Source organism: Physella acuta, unplaced genomic scaffold (assembly GCF_028476545.2).
Source record: "Physella acuta isolate Inbredline_101_S28 unplaced genomic scaffold, ASM2847654v3 ptg000913l, whole genome shotgun sequence".
Classification (NCBI taxonomy): domain Eukaryota; kingdom Metazoa; phylum Mollusca; class Gastropoda; family Physidae; genus Physella; species Physella acuta.
In genome coordinates this window covers 805,231-824,574 of record NW_026732430.1, presented here as the reverse complement: position 1 = coordinate 824,574, position 19,344 = coordinate 805,231, and the positions used below count along the sequence as shown (strand labels likewise).

Sequence of the window (19,344 nt, the reverse complement as noted above, 5' to 3'; positions counted from 1 at the left end):
TGTGAAGAGATGGGTGTGATATGAAGTTGTGGGCAGTGTTTCTTCCAGACTTTTTTCTCGGGGGGGGGGGGGGTGGCACTTGAAATTTTCGGGGAGTGGGGGAAGACTTTCTTCGGGGGAGGGCGGACACTGTTAAAAGTATATATTTTCTATATAAATTATATAAATTTCATTTCGTTCAGTGGGGGGGGGGGGCGGTAGAGATGCCTGGAAGAAACTCTGGTTGTGGGTGGTGGTGTGGTGTGGTTGGGGTGGTGAGGTGGAGGAGGTGTGGTTTATGTGGTGTGGAGACTACCATAATATGTGGTTGTTATCATTTGGCTGGCTGTAGCTGTGACTTGGGTGGCAGTTTATAGATATGACTATGTATGACTGGGTGGCTGTCTTGCAATATGTAGCTGTGTGGCTGTGTGTCGCTGTGTGTGGCTGTGTGTGGCTGTGTGTGGCTGTGTATATGTGTGTGGCTGGATGTGGCTGTGTGTGGCTGTGTATATGTGTGTGGCTGTGTGTGGCTGTTTGTGGCTGTGTATATGTGTGTGGCTGTTTGTGGCTGTGTGTATGTGTGTGGCTGTGTGTGGCTGTGTATATGTGTGTGGCTGTTTGTGGCTGTGTGTATGTGTGTGGCTGTGTGTGGCTGTGTATATGTGTGTGGCTGTTTGTGGCTGTGTATATGTGTGTGGCTGTGTGTGGCTGTGTGTGGCTGTTTGTCGCTGTGTGTGGCTGTGTGTGGCTGTGTGTATGTGTGTGACTGTGTGTGGCTGTGTGTGGCTGTGTGTGGCTGTTTGTGGCTGTGTATAGCTGGGTGTGGCTGGATGTGGCTGTGTGCGGCTGGGTGTGGCTGGGTATGGCTGTGTGTGGCTGTGTGTGGCTGTGTGTGGCTGGGTGTGGCTGGATGTGGCTGGGTGTGGCTGGATGTGGCTGTGTGCGGCTGGGTGTGGCTGGGTATGGCTGTGTGTGGCTGTGTGTGGCTGGATGTGGCTGGGTGTGGCTGGATGTGGCTGGGTGTGGCTGGATGTGGCTGTGTGTGGCTGGGTGTGGCTGTGTGTGGCTGGATGTGGCTGTGTGTGGCTGGGTGTGGCTGGATGTGGCTGTGTGTGGCTGTGTGTGGCTGGATGTGGCTGGATGTGGCTGGGTGTGGCTGGATGTGGCTGTGTGTGGCTGGGTGTGGCTGTGTGTGGCTGTGTGTGGCTGGATGTGGCTGGATGTGGCTGGGTGTGGCTGGATGTGGCTGTGTGTGGCTGGGTGTGGCTGGATGTGGCTGTGTGTGGCTGTGTGTGGCTGGATGTGGCTGGATGTGGCTGTGTATGGCTGTGTATATGTGTGTGGCTGCAACCATAAACCATATCCTCATATTTCCCACCAGCCTCCTATCGCCCCCCCCCCCCCCCCTAAGTGATTAACGTTCTAAATTTACAGAAAACCCGCTCGGTCACCCCTACATCAGAGGGCAAAGGTCATGTTTTTCTGCTTACCTGACCAGCGAGGGAGGGGGGGGGGGGCGGAGCTTGTGATTTGAGCAGAGAACAATTTGTTCAGGGAGGTCAGCGGCGGACGGGCAGGGCGGTAATTAACGGATCAGATAATTCATTCAGACATTCTTAAGTTCAGATCAACTCGTTTCAACTGGCCGTCAATCTGTCTGAATTTGGCCGTCCAAAGGACAGACTTTGGCCTTCTAGGGGTAAACCAGTACAGCAACCAAAATGTCTGCCGCTACAGTATCTGAGGAGAATATGGCTTACACACATGTAGCACCTTTCTCTTTAAGCCTTGGCCGTCAACAAATCGAACCTTGGCCGTCAACAAATCAAAACTTGGCCGACAATAAATCAAAACTTGGCCGTCAACAAATCAAAACTTGGCCGTCAACAAATCGAACCATGGCCGTCAACAAATCGAACCTTGGCCGTCAATAAATCAAAACTTGGCCGTCAACAAATCAAAACTTGGCCGTCAACAAATCAAATCTTGGCCGTCAAGAAATCAAATCTTGGCCGTCAAGAAATCAAATCTTGGCCGTCAACAAATCGAACCTTGGCCGTCAATAAATCAAAACTTGGCCGTCAATAAATCAAAACTTGGCCGTCAACAAATCGAACCTTGGCCGTCAATAAATCAAAACTTGGCCGTCAAGAAATCAAATCTTGGCCGTCAATAAATCAAAACTTTGCCGTCAATAAATCAAATCTTGGCCTTCAATAAATCAAAACTTGGCCGTCAATAAATCAAAACTTGGCCGTCAATAAATCAAAACTTAGACGGCGGATAAAATCTTGGCCGTCCACAACTACTCAACGAGTTTCCCTAAACTTGTTCCTTGTATGCGGTCAAACGTCTATTTTTACAGGTCGGGAAATCCCGCTAAGCCGAACGCTATTTGATATTCTACATGACAATGTGGTTTCTTTCTTTTGCGGTTTCTCTCGCTATTTAAATCAACTTTTTCAGCTTTAATTTCTTCTTGTCCCCTAATTTTTTTATAACCGTTGCTAACTTGTTTTGTTGTTCGTCAAATTTTGAGTCGACTCAGGGGTGTGACGAAAGTGACGAACTAGGCCATCTATTGGTTGGTAGGCAGGTTTAGGTTGGGTTGGCTGGCAGGTTTATGTTGGGTTGGGAGGCTGGTGTAGGTTGGGTTGGTAGACAGGTTTAGGTTGGGTTGGTAGACAGGTTTAGGTTGGGTTGGCAGGCTGGTGTAGGTTGGGTTGGTAGGCTGGTGTAGGTTGGGTTGGTTGGCAGGCTTATGTTGGGTTGGCAGACAGGTTTAGGTTGGGTTGGTAGACAGGTTTAGGTTGGGTTGGCAGACAGGTTTAGGTTGGGTTGGCAGGCTGGTGTAGGTTGGGTTGGTAGGCTGGTGTAGGTTGGGTTGGCTGGCAGGTTTATGTTGGGTTGGTAGGCAGGTTTAGGTTGGGTTGGTAGACAGGTTTAGGTTGGGTTGGTAGGCAGGTTTAGGCTGGGTTGGCTGACAGGTTTAGATTGGGTTGGTAGACAGATTTGGGTTGGGTTGGTAGACAATTGTTTTAGGTTTTGATCGCTAAAGTAATTGAGAATATACTTCATAATCTCTACAGAAATAGTGTCTAATGACACTAATCTTTTCAGATAATGTGGCTATTGACACACATAATCTCTTCATATAATGCGGCTGCTGACACACGTCGGCTCTGCTTCACCTACGAAAGATACCCATTGTTGAGAAAATCTCTTCATATTTCTGCGATACAATCGTCTAGTAGAGAGTTTGCTGTTTTTGGTGAAGCGTCGAGGTTTTCCATCTTATTTCATTAGTTTCGTTCCAGTTGCCTACTGACGTGACTATTGTTGCCTACTGACGTGACCATTGTTGCCTAATGACGTGACCATTGTTGCCTAATGACGTGACTATCGTTGCCTACTGACGTGACTATTTTGAGGGTGACTATCGTTGCCTTCTGACGTGACAATTGTTGCCTACTGACGAGACTATTTTGAGGGTGACTATCGTTGCCTTCTGACGTGACCATTGTTGCCTAATGACGTGACTATCGTTGCCTACTGACGTGACTATTTTGAGGGTGACTATCGTTGCCTTCTGACGTGACAATTGTTGCCTACTGACGTGACTATTACTGACGTGACTATCGTTGCCCACTGACGTGACTATTTTGAGGGTGACTATCGTTGCCTTCTGACGTGACAATTGTTGCCTACTGACGTGACTATTACTGACGTGACTATCGTTGCCTACTGACGTGACTCTTATATCCCACTGACGTGACACCATCTGTCTACCAATATTTCAGCCTCCCGTCCCGCCAGAGAGATGGCAGGGGATCAGACCCACCCAGGAGCTCTCCCCCGCCTGCCCCCAGCCGCGCATGGGCGTGGAGTACATCCAGATGCACGTGCCGGAGTTCAACAAGACGAGTGAGGACTGTCTCTACCTTAACATCTTCGCCCCAAAGGTAAGCTGTCTCTACCTCAACATCTTCGCCCCAAAGGTAAGCTGTCTCTACCTCAACATCTTCGCCCCAAAGGTAAGCTGTCTCTACCTCAACATCTTCGCCCCAAAGGTAAGCTGTCTCTACCTCAACATCTTCGCCCCAAAGGTAAGCTGTCCCTACCTCAACATCTTCGCCCCAAAGGTAAGCTGTCTCTACCTCAACATCTTCGCCCCAAAGGTAAGCTGTCTCTACCTCAACATCTTCGCCCCAAAGGTAAGCTGTCTCAACATCTTCGCCCCAAAGGTAAGCTGTCTCTACCTCAACATCTTCGCCCCAAAGGTAAGCTGTCTCTACCTCAACATCTTCGCCCCAAAGGTAAGCTGTCTCAACATCTTCGCCCCAAAGGTTAGCTGTCTCTACCTCAACATCTTCACCCCAAAGGTAAGCTGTCTCTACCTCAACATCTTCGCCCCAAAGGTAAGCTCTCTCAATATCTTCGCCCCAAAGGTAAGCTGTCTCAACATCTTCGCTCCAAAGGTAAGCTGTCTCTACCTCAACATCTTCGCCCCAAAGGTAAGCTCTCTCAATATCTTCGCCCCAAAGGTAAGCTGTCTCAACATCTTCGCTCCAAAGGTAAGCTGTCTCTACCTCAACATCTTCGCCCCAAAGGTAAGCTGTCTCTACCTCAACATCTTCGCCCCAAAGGTAAGCTGTCCCTACCTCAACATCTTCGCCCCAAAGGTAAGCTGTCTCTACCTCAACATCTTCGCCCCAAAGGTAAGCTGTCTCTACCTCAACATCTTCGCCCCAAAGGTAAGCTGTCTCTACCTCAACATCTTCGCCCCAAAGGTAAGCTGTCTCTACCTCAACATCTTCGCCCCAAAGGTAAGCTGTCTCAACATCTTCGCCCCAAAGGTTAGCTGTCTCTACCTCAACATCTTCACCCCAAAGGTAAGCTGTCTCAACATCTTCGCCCCAAAGGTAAGCTGTCTCAACATCTTCGCCCCAAAGGTAAGCTGTCTCTACCTCAACATCTTCGCCCCAAAGGTAAGCTGTCATAACATCTTCGCCCCAAAGGTAAGCTGTCTCAACATCTTCGCCCCAAAGGTTAGCTGTCTCTACCTCAACATCTTCGCCCCAAAGGTAAGCTGTCTCTACCTCAACATCTTCGGTCCAAAGGTAAGCTGTCTCTACCTCAACATCTTCGCCCCAAAGGTAAGCTGTCTCTACCTCAACATCTTCGCCCCAAAGGTAAGCTGTCTCTACATCTTCGCCCCAAAGGTAAGCTGTCTCTACATCTTCGCCCCAAAGGTAAGCTGTCTCTACCTCAACATCTTCGCCCCAAAGGTAAGCTGTCTCAATATCTTCGCCCCAAAGGTAAGCTGTCTCTACCTCAACATCTTCGCTCCAAAGGTAAGCTGTCTCAACATCTTCGCCCCAAAGGTAAGCTGTCCCTACCTCAACATCTTCGCTCCAAAGGTAAGCTGTCTCTACATCTTCGCCCCAAAGGTAAGCTGTCTCTACCTCAACATCTTTGCTCCAAAGGTAAGCTGTCTCAACATCTTCGCCCCAAAGGTAAGCTGTCCCTACCTCAACATCTTCGCTCCAAAGGTAAGCTGTCTCTACCTCAACATCTTCGCCCCAAAGGTAAGCTGTCCCTACCTCAACATCTTCGCCCCAAAGGTAAGCTGTCTCTACCTCAACATCTTCGCCCCAAAGGTAAGCTGTCTCTACCTCAACATCTTCGCCCCAAAGATAAGCTGTCTCTACCTCAACATCTTCGCCCCAAAGGTAAGCTGTCTCTACCTCAACATCTTCGCCCCAAAGGTAAGCTGTCTCTACCTCAACATCTTCGCCCCAAAGGTAAGCTCTCTCAATATCTTCGCCCCAAAGGTAAGCTGTCTCTACCTCAACATCTTCGCCCCAAAGGTAAGCTGTCTCTACCTCAACATCTTCGCCCCAAAGGTAAGCTGTCTCTACCTCAACATCTTCGCCCCAAAGGTAAGCTGTCTCTACCTCAACATCTTCGCCCCAAAGGTAAGCTACCTCAACATCTTCGCCCCAAAGGTAAGCTGTCTCAATATCTTCGCCCCAAAGGTAAGCTGTCTCTACCTCAACATCTTCACCCCAAAGGTAAGCTGTCTCAATATCTTCGCCCCAAAGGTAAGCTGTCTCTACCTCAACATCTTCGCCCCAAAGGTAAGCTGTCTCTACCTCAACATCTTCGCCCCAAAGGTAAGCTGTCTCTACCTCAACATCTTCGCCCCAAAGGTAAGCTGTCTCTACCTCAACATCTTCGCCCCGAAGGTAAGCTGTCTCAATATCTTCGCCCCAAAGGTAAGCTGTCTCTACCTCAACATCTTCGCCCCAAAGATAAGCTGTCTCTACCTCAACATCTTCGCCCCAAAGGTAAGCTGTCTCTACATCTTCGCCCCAAAGGTAAGCTGTCTCTACCTCAACATCTTCGCCCCAAAGATAAGCTGTCTCTACCTCAACATCTTCGCCCCAAAGGTAAGCTGTCTCTACCTCAACATCTTCGCCCCAAAGATAAGCTGTCTCTACCTCAACATCTTCGCCCCAAAGGTAAGCTGTCTCAATATCTTCGCCCCAAAGGTAAGCTGTCTTAATTGTCAACACTGGTCTCAGTTCTGAAACCCTGCTAGCCTAATGGTCAGCCCGTGTTAGCCTAATGGTCAGCCCGTATTAGCCTAGTGGTCAGCCCGTGTTAGCCTAGTGGTCAGCCCGTGCTAGCCTAATGGTCAGTCCGTGTTAGCCTAATGGTCAGTCCGTGTTAGCCTAGTGGTCAGCCCGTGTTAGCCTAATGGTCAGCCCGTATTAGCCTAGTGGTCAGCCCGTGTAAGCCTAATGGTCAGTCCGTGTTAGCCTAGTGGTCAGCCCGTGTTAGCCTAGTGGTCAGTCCTTGTTAGCCTAATGGTCAGTCCGTGTTAGCCTAGTGGTCAGCCCGTGTTAGCCTAATGGTCAGCCCGTATTAGCCTAGTGGTCAGCCCGTGTTAGCCTAATGGTCAGTCCGTGTTAGCCTAATGGTCAGTCCGTGTTAGCCTAGTGGTCAGCCCGTGTTAGCCTAGTGGTCAGTCCTTGTTAGCCTAATGATCAGCCCGTGTTAGCCTAATGGTCAGTCCTTGTTAGCCTTGTGGTCAGCTCAAGTAGTCTGCTGGTCAGTTGTTTTAGTCTTTCCGTCAGGCGAAGATGATCCTAAATTTGTGTCGTTGCTTTGTCCAAGTTATAAACGCGGATTAAATTTTAACTGATCCTTTTTAAAACGAAAACTAAAATTTAGAAGATGTCATCCATTTTCAAATTGTAACTACATTTACAAATGGTCTAACATTAGTCCATTATGTGGGACAAGTTCAAGTTTTGTGTAAAAAAACAAAATCTCCCTGATAATTTGAACCAGCTAATACCCTCGAGGCAACACGTCAAAACATCAGACATCTTCCCTTCAACAAGTGTCTCTAGTTCACAAGTTAATTTGTACGCTACATTTTTACGTTGATATTGTTTTGCTGGCTGAGTTCGTGTCTTGATGTTTAGATGTGTTGTGTTTAGATGTGTTATGTTTAGATGTGTTATGTTTAGATGTGTTATGTTTAGATGTGTTATGTTTAGATGTGTTATGTTTAGATGTGTTATGTTTTGATGTGTTATGTTTTGATGTGTTTTGTTTAGATGTGTTTTGTTTAGATGTGTTATGTTTTGATGTGTTTTGTTTAGATGTGTTATGTTTAGATGTGTTATGTTTAGGTGTGTTATGTCTAGGTGTGTTATGTTTAGATGTGTTATGTTTACATGTGTTATGTTTAGATGTGTTATGTTTACATGTGTTATGTTTAGATGTGTTATGTTTAGATGTGTTATGTTTAGATGTGTTATGTTTTGATGTGTTATGTTTTGATGTGTTTTGTTTAGATGTGTTTTGTTTAGATGTGTTATGTTTTGATGTGTTTTGTTTAGATGTGTTATGTTTAGATGTGTTATGTTTAGATGTGTTATGTTTAGATGTGTTATGTTTAGATGTGTTATGTTTAGATGTGTTATGTTTAGATGTGTTATGTTTAGATGTGTTATGTTTAGATGTGTTATGTTTTGATGTGTTATGTTTTGATGTGTTTTGTTTAGATGTGTTTTGTTTAGATGTGTTATGTTTTGATGTGTTTTGTTTAGATGTGTTATGTTTAGATGTGTTATGTTTAGGTGTGTTATGTCTAGGTGTGTTATGTTTAGATGTGTTATGTTTACATGTGTTATGTTTAGATGTGTTATGTTTACATGTGTTATGTTTAGATGTGTTATGTTTAGATGTGTTATGTTTAGATGTGTTATGTTTTGATGTGTTATGTTTTGATGTGTTTTGTTTAGATGTGTTTTGTTTAGATGTGTTATGTTTTGATGTGTTTTGTTTAGATGTGTTATGTTTAGATGTGTTATGTTTAGATGTGTTATGTTTAGATGTGTTATGTTTAGATGTGTTATGTTTAGATGTGTTATGTTTAGATGTGTTATGTTTTGATGTGTTATGTTTTGATGTGTTTTGTTTAGATGTGTTTTGTTTAGATGTGTTATGTTTTGATGTGTTTTGTTTAGATGTGTTATGTTTAGATGTGTTATGTTTAGGTGTGTTATGTCTAGGTGTGTTATGTTTAGATGTGTTATGTTTACATGTGTTATGTTTAGATGTGTTATGTTTACATGTGTTATGTTTAGATGTGTTATGTTTAGATGTGTTATGTTTAGATGTGTTATGTTTTGATGTGTTATGTTTTGATGTGTTTTGTTTAGATGTGTTTTGTTTAGATGTGTTATGTTTTGATGTGTTTTGTTTAGATGTGTTATGTTTAGATGTGTTATGTTTAGATGTGTTATGTTTAGATGTGTTATGTATAGATGTGTTATGTTTAGATGTGTTATGTTGAGATGTGTTATGTTTAGATGTATTATGTTTAGATGTGTTATAGTTAGGTGTGTTATGTTTAGATGTGTGATGTTTAGATGTGCGTTGTTTAAATGTGTTTTGTTTAGATGTGTTTTGTATAGATGTGTGATGTTTTGATGTGTTATGTTTAGGTGTGTTATGTTTAGATGTGTTATGTTTAGATGTGTTATGTTTAGATGTGTTATGTTTAGATGTGTTATGTTTATATGTTTTTTTTAGATGTGTTATGTTTAGATGTGTTATGTTTAGATGAGTTTTTCAAACCAAAATCTCCGTGTACTTTTAATCAACATATTTACACATCGGTCCCGTTAATTATCTTTTTGTAAGACTTGAGTTTGTGCGACGTCAAGACTCGACTTGATGATACATTAAGACTTGAAGACTAACTGTAACAACATCAGCTACAGCTAACAGCACCGCCTACCCGGACCCATTGAAATCAACTGACCAGAATCACTTCTGTGTTTGGTGGTCCCAATTAACATAGCACCAATTACCAAGACACCAATTAACGTGACACCACCCCGAAGCAAACCAGCAGACAGGTCTGCGAACTGTCTCAAGAAGACTCGGCGCTAATGAAGCCGACACTCATTAGCCTTGAAGAGTCCAACTAAACAGCGTCCATAAATTAATTGCACTTCTCCAATGTGATCGTAGCGTCAATGGCTGGAGAGTTTATTGTGCTAGTTCGCTTAAAGAACATAGCCCTCGGTAGTTTACGTTCTCTGGCGTCTACTCCACACGCTCTGTGATAGAAATGGGGATCATATTTCACGGGAATGCCTTGGGCTAATCACGTTTGGATCAAGGAAAAGGAAATGAGCCTAAACGTGTGGATTAATCACCTGCAATGTGCTACAATATCATGGCGATTAAAGCACCTGCATTACGCCTCGATATCGCGGGGATTAAAGTTTAAACAGCCTCCGGCTAGTCTGGAGATTGGAGCCGTCTGAAGCTGGGCCCTGAGCCATCTGTCTTTGTGGCTCATGTCGGAAGCAGCGGGTCATCTGATTGAAGCAGCCGTCTTTAATCCATGTGGATCGTGGAGAGATGGGTGACATGGGTGGACACGTTATTAACCTGAAGATTGGTGACAGGGACGTCTTGGTGTGACAGGGACGTCTTGGTGTGACAGGGGCGTCTTGGTGTGACAGGGACGTCTTGGTGTGACAGGGACGTCTTGGTGTGACAGGGACGTCTTGGTGTGACAGGGACGTCTTGGTGTGACAGGGACGTCTTGGTGTGACAGGGACGTCTTGGTGTGACAGGGACGTCTTGGTGTGACAGGGACGTCTTGGTGTGACAGGGACGTCTTGGTGTGACAGGTGTGACAGGGACGTCTTGGTGTGACAGGTGTGACAGGGACGTCTTGGTGTGACAGGTGTGACAGGGACGTCTTGGTGTGACAGGGACGTCTTGGTGTGACAGGGACGTCTTGGTGTGACAGGGACGTCTTGGTGTGACAGGGACGTCTTGGTGTGACAGGTGTGACAGGGACGTCTTGGTGTGACAGGTGTGACAGGGACGTCTTGGTGTGACAGGTGTGACAGGGACGTCTTGGTGTGACAGGTGTGACAGGGACGTCTTGGTGTGACAGGGACACTTGGTGTGACAGGTGTGACAGGGACGTCTTGGTGTGACAGGTGTGACAGGGACGTCTTGGTGTGACAGAGACGTCTTGGTGTGACATGGAAGTCTTGGTGTGACACGTGTGACAGGGACGTCTTGGTGTGACAGGTGTGACAGGGATGTCTTGGGGTGACAGGGACGTCTTGGTGTCACAGGGACGTCTTGGTGTGACAGGGACGTCTTGGTGTGACAGGGACGTCTTGGTGTGACAGGGACGTCTTGGTGTGACAGATGTGACAGGGATGTCTTGGTGTGACAGAGACGTCTTAGTGTGACAGGGACGTCTTGGTGTGACAGGTGTGACAGGGACGTCTTGGTGTGACAGAGACGTCTTGGTGTGACATGGAAGTCTTGGTGTGACACGTGTGACAGGGACGTCTTGGTGTGACAGGGACGTCTTGGTGTGACAGGTGTGACAGGGACGTCTTGGTGTGACAGAGACGTCTTGGTGTGACATGGAAGTCTTGGTGTGACACGTGTGACAGGGACGTCTTGGTGTGACAGGTGTGACAGGGATGTCTTGGGGTGACAGGTGTGACAGGGACGTCTTGGTGTGACAGGGACGTCTTGGTGTCACAGGGACGTCTTGGTGTGACAGGGACGTCTTGGTGTCACAGGGACGTCTTGGTGTGACAGGGACGTCTTAGTGGGACAGGGACGTCTTGGTGTGACAGGGACGTCTTGGTGTGACAGGTGTGACAGGGACGTCTTGGTGTGACAGGGACGTCTTGGTGTGACATGGACGTCTTGGTGTGACAGGTGTGACAGGGACGTCTTGGTGTGACAGGGACGTCTTAGCGTGGCATGTGTGACAGGACGTCTTGGATTGACAGGTACGTCTTGGTGTGACATGGACGTCATGGTGTGACAGTAACCCCAGGCTCCATGCTGTCAATGTTGCCACCAAATGCCCAGCCCCAGACATCTAATGTCATAATTTGCTTGCCAGCCAGCGTGCATGAAGTGGTCGGGATTAGCAACCGGTGAGGTGTGACACAGCGGGAAGGGTTCGGATCACGCCGTGTCGAGTAGCAAGTCTGGCCAGGTACCTCGGGGCAGACATGCCCACCGATGATTGGTTCAGTCGAACACAAACTGGCATGTTGAAGCGCCACCTCATAAGCTGTCTAGATTAAAATCATCGGCCCTGTCTTAGGTTAAGTTGAATAGGAATGTATTCTTGTATTGATAGAGTAGGTGTGTATTCTTGTATTGATAGAGTAGGGGTGTATTCTTGTATTGATAGAGTAGGGGTGTATTCTTGTTGTTGATAGAGTGCACTGTCCATGTACGTGTACTTGTACCATGCCATAGTGTACTAACCTAACACCCCACATAGCCCATGTACGATGCCATAGTGTACTAACCTAACACCCCACATAGCCCATGTACGATGCCATAGTGTACTAACCTAACACCCCACATAGCCCATGTACGATGTCATAGTGTACTAACCTAACACCCCACATAGCCCATGTACGATGCCATAGTGTACTAACCTAACACCCCACTCTGTCCATGTACGATGCCATAGTGTACTAACCTAACACCCCACTCTGTCCATGTACGATGCCATAGTGTACTAACCTAACACCCCAAATTGCCCATGTACGTGTCCTTGTGTCCACACCAACACACTGCCCAAATACGAAACACTCTACTATTGTGTTCAAGGTACACAAATAGATAAGCTTTCAAATCGAGATACTTTAATTAGATTTGTTAGCTCGAGAAAATATCAAGCTTTCTATTTTTAGCGTCACCAGTCTACATACGGCTCTCATTTAGGCGGACTAAAATACTCTCAATGTTTGCAGTAAAAGGGATCATTAACGTATTTCACATTCCGGATTTCAGCAGAAAATTATATCTAAACATGTTACATTTGGGTTACGTAGACGTATTGGCCACAGTTGTGGGTTTTTTTTTTGTTTTCTTAGCAGTGTAAAGGGTCGCCGTAAATTTTAAAAATAGTTGCAAACTTTTCTTTGGATAATTTTGTGTAAAAGCTTTCATCGAGATAACAATAGATATCCTTCCGTCCGTCCGTCAGTGCGTCTGTCCGTTTGTCCGTCTGTCCGTTTGTCCGTCTGTCCGTTTGTCCGTCTGTCTGTCCGTCTGTCTGTCTGTCCGTCTGTCCGTCTGTCCGTCTGTCTGCCTGCCTGCCTGCCTGTCTGTCTGTCTACCTGTCTGCCTGCCTGTCTGCCTGTCTGCCTGCCTGTCTGTCTGTCTGTCTGTCTGTCTGTCTGTCTGTCTGTCTGTCTGTCTGTCTGTCTGTCTGTCTGTCTGTCCGTCCGTCCGTCCGTCCGTCCGTCCGTCCGTCCGTCCGTCCGTCCGTCCGTCCGTCCGTCCGTCCGTCCGTCCGTCCGTCCGTCCGTCCGTCCGTCTGTCTGTCTGCCTGCCTGCCTGCCTGCCTGTCTGTCTGTCTACCTGTCTGCCTGCCTGTCTGCCTGTCTGCCTGTCTGCCTGTCTGTCTGTCTGTCTGTCTGTCTGTCTGTCTGTCTGTCTGTCTGTCTGTCTGTCTGTCTGTCTGTCTGTCTGTCTGTCTGTCTGTCTGTCTGTCTGTCTGTCTGTCTGTCTGTCTTTCCTGTAATTGGATCAGTGGTTACATCGTTAAAGTCTGACTCATTTCAAATGCAGCAATTTCGTTTACACAACAACGCTAAATGTATCATTTTCCTGCGAATTACAACTGTAATTAATTGATTAATTTAAAGATCGCTATAATTTATAACACATGAAGGTATAGATTAAACAGTGATTAGATAACCATCTTTTAGAATAACTAATTAGTTTTTAGATCTATTTTTGTTGAATATAGTTAGTGCACCAAAAACTATTTATTCTGGAGATTTTTTGTATGCGTGCTTTATTTCTACTAGATCTACCTTAGAGTAAATAGCACTCAGTGTGACGATAGGGCGGTAGGACGGTAGGTTAAAGAGCCAGAAGTAAATTTTTTTTTCTTGAAAAGTTTATTGATACAGAAAATTAACAAGCTCCTTGCCACATTCTTGCCCCACGTTGTGTCCTAGGCAGAGGCGTAGCGAAGGGGTGGGGCGGGGACAAACTTTCGATTTGCATCCCCCCTGCCTACGCCACTGGGCGGGTGGGTACATATGTCCCCCGGGCGTAGACCCTAGGGTTCGCCTAAATGGGTTGGAAAAAAATAAAAAGCTCATTTTAGCTGCAGTTTTGAATTATAAACATAAAAAATGTATGGGTGGGTGAGGGGGGGGGGGCAAATTGAAAGTTTGTCCCCGGGCGCCGGGAGGGGTCGCTACACCTCTAGTCCTAGGCTAACCCTAACCCTATGCTCGATAATTTGAACAGGTATTGAAGTATCAGCAGCATAACATTTTAATGAATGGCCAACTAAAGATTTTATGTTTATAAATGCCTGACATTTCATCCACAGAATAAAGTCTAAGAAATTACCATTATCTAGGATATTTCAAGAATGTGGGGCGATTTAAAAAGCAGAAAATAAATGGGATGATTCTACTCGGATAAGGGTAGTCTCCTTGATTAGAGAAACTACTGAAGTTGGCTCGCTAGATATCGTCGTAGATCTTGGTTAGGGGGAAATAATTTGATAATGGGGAAACCCCGTTAAACTACGGCCACGACGCCTAGTGCCCCTCCCGCTCGCTGTCAGGGAATGATTATGTATGATCTAAGCTTATCGTCAGGGGCAGATTATCATTGTTTACACCCGGAGCTCTTCCGTTTGCCAGAGTGGCCGATAGTCAGGAGAGTGGCCAGGTGCAAGGGGGGGTGGGGGGGGGGGGCGGGAGGATGACTTTACTTTATATGACATGGGTGATGTCATCACATGTCATTTCTCAGATAGAACCACTCCAGTTTGTTTCAGATTGTCAGTGTTTGTTGGCTGTATAAGTGTAAACATGATTTTGTAACTATGACATTTTATCAGGCCTACTTGGTACATTTGTCCCATGCAATTTATTTGGTGGGCCACAGTTTGGTGGTCCACAGTTTGGTTTGGTGGTCCACAATTTGGTTTGGTGGTCCAAAGTTTGGTTCGGTGGGCTACAGTTTGGTGGGCTACAGTTTGGTTTGGTGGCCCACAGTTTGGTGGTCCACAGTTTGGTTTGGTGGGCCACAGTTTGGTTTGGTGGGCCACAGTTTGGTTCGGTGGGCTACAGTTTGGTTTGGTGGCCCACAGTTTGGTGGTCCACAGTTTGGTTTGGTGGTCCACAGTTTGGTTTGGTGGGCCACAGTTTGGTTCGGTGGGCCACAGTTTGGTTTGGTGGGCCACAGTTTGGTTTGGTGGGCCACAGTTTGGTTTGGTGGGCCACAGTTTGGTTTGGTGGGCCACAGTTTGTTTAGGTGGGCCACAGTTTGGTGGTCCACAGTTTGGTGGTCCACAGTTTGGTTTGGTGGTCCACAGTTTGGTGGTCCACAGTTTGTTTAGGTGGGCCACAGTTTGGTGGTCCACAGTTTGGTGGGCCACAGTTTGTTTAGGTGGGCCACAGTTTGGTTTGGTGGTCCACAGTTTGGTTTGGTGGTCCACAGTTTGGTTTGATGGGCCACAGTTTGGTTTGGTGGTCCACAGTTTGGTTTGGTGGGCTACAGTTTGGTTTGGTGGTCCACAGTTTGGTTTGGTGGTCCACAGTTTGGTTTGGTGGTCCACAGTTTGGTTTGGTGGGCCACAGTTTGGTTTGGTGGTCCACAGTTTGGTTTGGTGGGCCACAGTTTGGTTTGGTGGTCCACAGTTTGGTTTGGTGGGCTACAGTTTGGTTTGGTGGTCAACAGTTTGGTTTGGTGGTCCACAGTTTGGTTTGGTGGGCTACAGTTTGGTTTGGTGGTCCACAGTTTGGTTTGGTGGGCCACAGTTTGGTTTGGTGGTCCACAGTTTGGTTTGGTGGTCCACAGTTTGGTTTGGTGGTCCACAGTTTGGTTTGGTGGGCCACAGTTTGGTTTGGTGGTCCACAGTTTGGTTTGGTGGGCCACAGTTTGGTTTGGTGGTCCACAGTTTGGTTTGGTGGGCTACAGTTTGGTTTGGTGGTCAACAGTTTGGTTTGGTGGTCCACAGTTTGGTTTGGTGGTCCACAGTTTGGTTTGGTGGGCTACAGTTTGGTTTGGTGGTCCACAGTTTGGTTTGGTGGGCCACAGTTTGGTTTGGTGGGCCACGAAATATTTGCGGAGACGGCTGTTTAAAAATGTTGGCCTGTATGTCATAATAGAGTACGTTTGTTTTAAATAGCCAGAAAAATGTCTGATTTGCCGGGTCGACAAATTAATTATTTCAGACAGGAAACCAGTTCTTAATTACCTGGGAGTGTAAATGAGCTCATATAAAAGTTTGAAAACGAGGCGGCAGTTTGATGCAGACGTCAAGCAGACGGCTACGTCGCCCATTTATCAAACTAACGCTTTCTTTTAATCCTTGCTTATCTGCCCCTGTCGACTGCCGGGACGAGGGAATATTTCCACAGTGAAGCAGCGTTATGCTAGTAGCGTACACCAGCGCAGTAGTTAAAATGTTGAAATATGCTAGTAGCGTACACCAGCGCAGTAGTTAAAATGTTGAAATATGCTAGTAGCGTACATCAGCGCGGTAGTTAAAATGTTGAAATATGCTAGTAGCGTACACCAGCGCGGTAGTTAATATGTTGAAATATGCTAGTAGCGTACACCAGCGCAGTAGTTAAAACGTTGAAATATGCTAGTAGCGTACATCAGTGCCACAATAAAAATGTCGAAATATGCTAGTAGCGTACACCAACGCGGTAATAAAAACGTTGAAATATGCTAGTAGCGTACACCAGCGCAGTAGTTAAAACGTTGAAATATGCTAGTAGCGTACATCAGCGCCGCAATAAAAATGTTGAAATATGCTAGTAGCGTACATAAGCACGTGATAAAAATGTTGAAATATGCTAGTAGCGTACACCAACACGGTAGTTTAAATGTTGAAATATGCTAGTAGCGTACATCAGCGCCGCAATAAAAATGTTGAAATATGCTAGAAGGGTACATAAGCACGTGATAAAAATGTTCAAATATGCTAGTAGCGAACATCAGCGCCTTAGTAAAAAATATGCTGTCAGCGTATATGCTGAAATATACGGCAGCATAGATCAGCTAGCCACCTACAGACATGCCAGCTAGATAGCAAGTTATTATTTTACTTCCAGCTTGACAACGATGTGAGAATTTGATACTGGAGCGTCGTCGTTTTGTATGGCTTTTCTTCTTAATCCAAGCCTGTAACCTTTGACCCTACACATTGAGCGCAACTTTTGTAGCCCATCGTAATATATGAGTCACTGAACTAATGTCTTGTCCCCCCCCCCCCCCCATCACAATGTGTAGGTCACTGAACTGTCTTGTCCCCCCCCCCCCATCACAATATGTAGGTCACTTAAATAATGTCTTGTAGCCCACCCATCACAATATGTAGGTGACTGAGCTAATGTCTTGTCCGTCCCCCCCCCAATCACAATATGTAGGTCACTGAACTAATGTATTGTCCCCCCCCCCACCCATCACACTATGTAGGTCACAGAACTAATGTCTTGTGCACCCCCCCCCCCATCCATCACAATATGTAGGTCACTGAACTAATGTCTTGTGCCCCCCATCACAATATGTAGGTCACTGAACTAATGTCTTGTCGTCGTGTCCCCGCCCCCCCCCCCCCACCCATCACAATATGTAGGTCACTGAACCTATAATGTGGTTAACTGTCATTTACTCAATTGGGTGGTGTAGATCACTGTCATATACTTTACTTTATAATTGTTGACTAAAATCAACTCCCCCCCCCCCACTACTACCCTACCCCAACACCCCCCCCCCCCCCCACCCCGACCCGCCCCTTCTCTCCGTGGTCTGGCAGTAAAACAGCATCTTATCGACCGAATCGAACAAAAAATTAATTTTCTTTTCAATTATAAACGTGTGCCGTCACCATAAACGTGTTATGTCCTCAAGCCACGTGATGCCCGTCATTTTGTTTAATCTTGGGAGATGGTGTTTGTGAGTTTGTACATGGTGTTTGTGAGTTTGTACATGGTGTTTGTGAGTTGGTACATGGTGTTTGTGAGTTTGTACATGGTGTTTGTGAGTTTGTACATGGTGTTTGTGAGTTTGTACATAGTGTTTGTGAGTTTGTACATAGTGTTTGTGAGTTTGTACATGGTGTTTGTGAGTTTGTACATAGTGTTTGTGAGTTTGTACATGGTGTTTGTGAGTTTGTACATGGTGTTTGTGAGTTTGTACATGGTGTTTGTGAGTTTGTACATGGTGTTTGTGAGTTTGTACTCTAGTTAGAGACGTGGATTGATTAAATTTGACAATCAGAGTCTGGAGTAAATAGTTTGGTTGAGGATGAAATTAGAAGTAAATAGCCTGGTCAAGTATTCTGAAGGTGTCCATCTTGCTCTATTGATAAAGTGGTGTTTCCATGCTATCGACTTACTTTGCATTGTCATTCTCTACAGCTGACATGTTGACCATCATGACACGGGTGATGTATTACAGGGCAGCTCGATAAACAGTAGAAAGTTCTAGACTTTACGGGGAGGGGGTTGGTCGCACCCAGCTAAATCGTTCTGCAGAACTCCCCTCCCTACCGGAACCCCACCGGATGAGTTTTCCCACCTCCCGGGGCGGAGAGTGTACAAACAAATCTGTTGGTCTGTTGGTGCGAGGTCGACGTGACCCGTGACGGCGCCACCAGTCGCTGTGGGGTGGGCGCGTGAGTAAAGCACGTGCGCTCCACGGTTGAGTGGACCTGGCGGGCACGTGATGGGTCGGCCAGAAAAGTAAATTCTCTCGCACTCTCCGAGGGGGCGGTTCCAGATGGTCTAGTGGCCAGTGTAAACACGGGTGGCCTCAGGAGAGGGAGGTTCGAGTCCTGTCGGGTGCAGGTCTGATCGTTTCTTGTGCTCGGGGCTCCATACATGTTCACTCACGCGTGACGGTACCCAGGTACACAGCTGTGTCACAGGTCTGTGTACTCTACCCTCAACTGATAAACCTCACAGTCTACCAGAGTTTCTTCCAGGCATCTCTTTGGGGAGCTCAGCCCACCATCTCCCCCAAAAAAAACAATAAGTCCCCCCCCCCCCCCCGAGATAAAAGTCTGCAAGAAACACTGCGATCCACCCTGCACCAATTGTTAAGTCGCAACATCTTCTCTCCGTGCAACATAACACCAACTTGCTGGTGCGTTGTATCCATCTTTTAAATCCCAACTGGCGAGATATTTTTTCCAAACATGATCCTGCAGTAGAATAAAGAAAAAGGTGCGGGGTTGTTTTTCTTTTTTTTTTTTTGATCAAATTAAGGTATTTTTTTTTTATCAATAATAGGCTTGATGATAAGTTCTGTGGATTGTGATTGAAAGATAGGTTTTTAGATATGCGATTGCGAGTAAGCTTAGGTTAAGTGATGGGTGATTCGTTTGGAGGTGTGTAGGTAAGCTTTTTGGGGGGTGGGTGATGGTAAGCTTTGGGTATGTGATGGGTGATAAGTTTGTAAATAGTATATTTATCATTTTCTACATCAAAAGCTCTCTTTGTGTATTTGGGTTGTGATATCGGTCATTTTTTGGTCAATGTTGTGAAATCGGATATTGAAACGAACTAAAACAGGGAAAGCTGTTCTTTTCTTTTAAAACGTTTTTCTTAACTCAGCTTCGCGTTTGTTTGTTTGTTTGGTTGTTTGGATGTTTGTTGTTAAAATTGACATCGAAAATTAGCCCACTTCTGATTGCTCTAGAGACCTGAAATTTGGCATGCATGCTACTTTCGCCTAACAATTTCAGATGCAATCATAAAAACTAGCAATTAGTGA

The 19,344-nt window shown here is 46.0% G+C and overlaps 1 protein-coding gene across 1 annotated transcript in view; it reads left to right on the top strand.

Annotated features, from left to right (window-relative positions):
• The window catches only part of LOC131953169 (cholinesterase 1), a 57,531-nt gene that overhangs the window by 18,250 nt on the left and 19,937 nt on the right, over nt 1-19,344 (top strand). Inside the window, exon 2 of the mRNA XM_059316225.1 lies at nt 3,783-3,948. Within this exon, the coding sequence (XP_059172208.1) occupies nt 3,783-3,948 (166 nt within the window). The remainder of the gene's footprint in view (nt 1-3,782; nt 3,949-19,344) is intronic.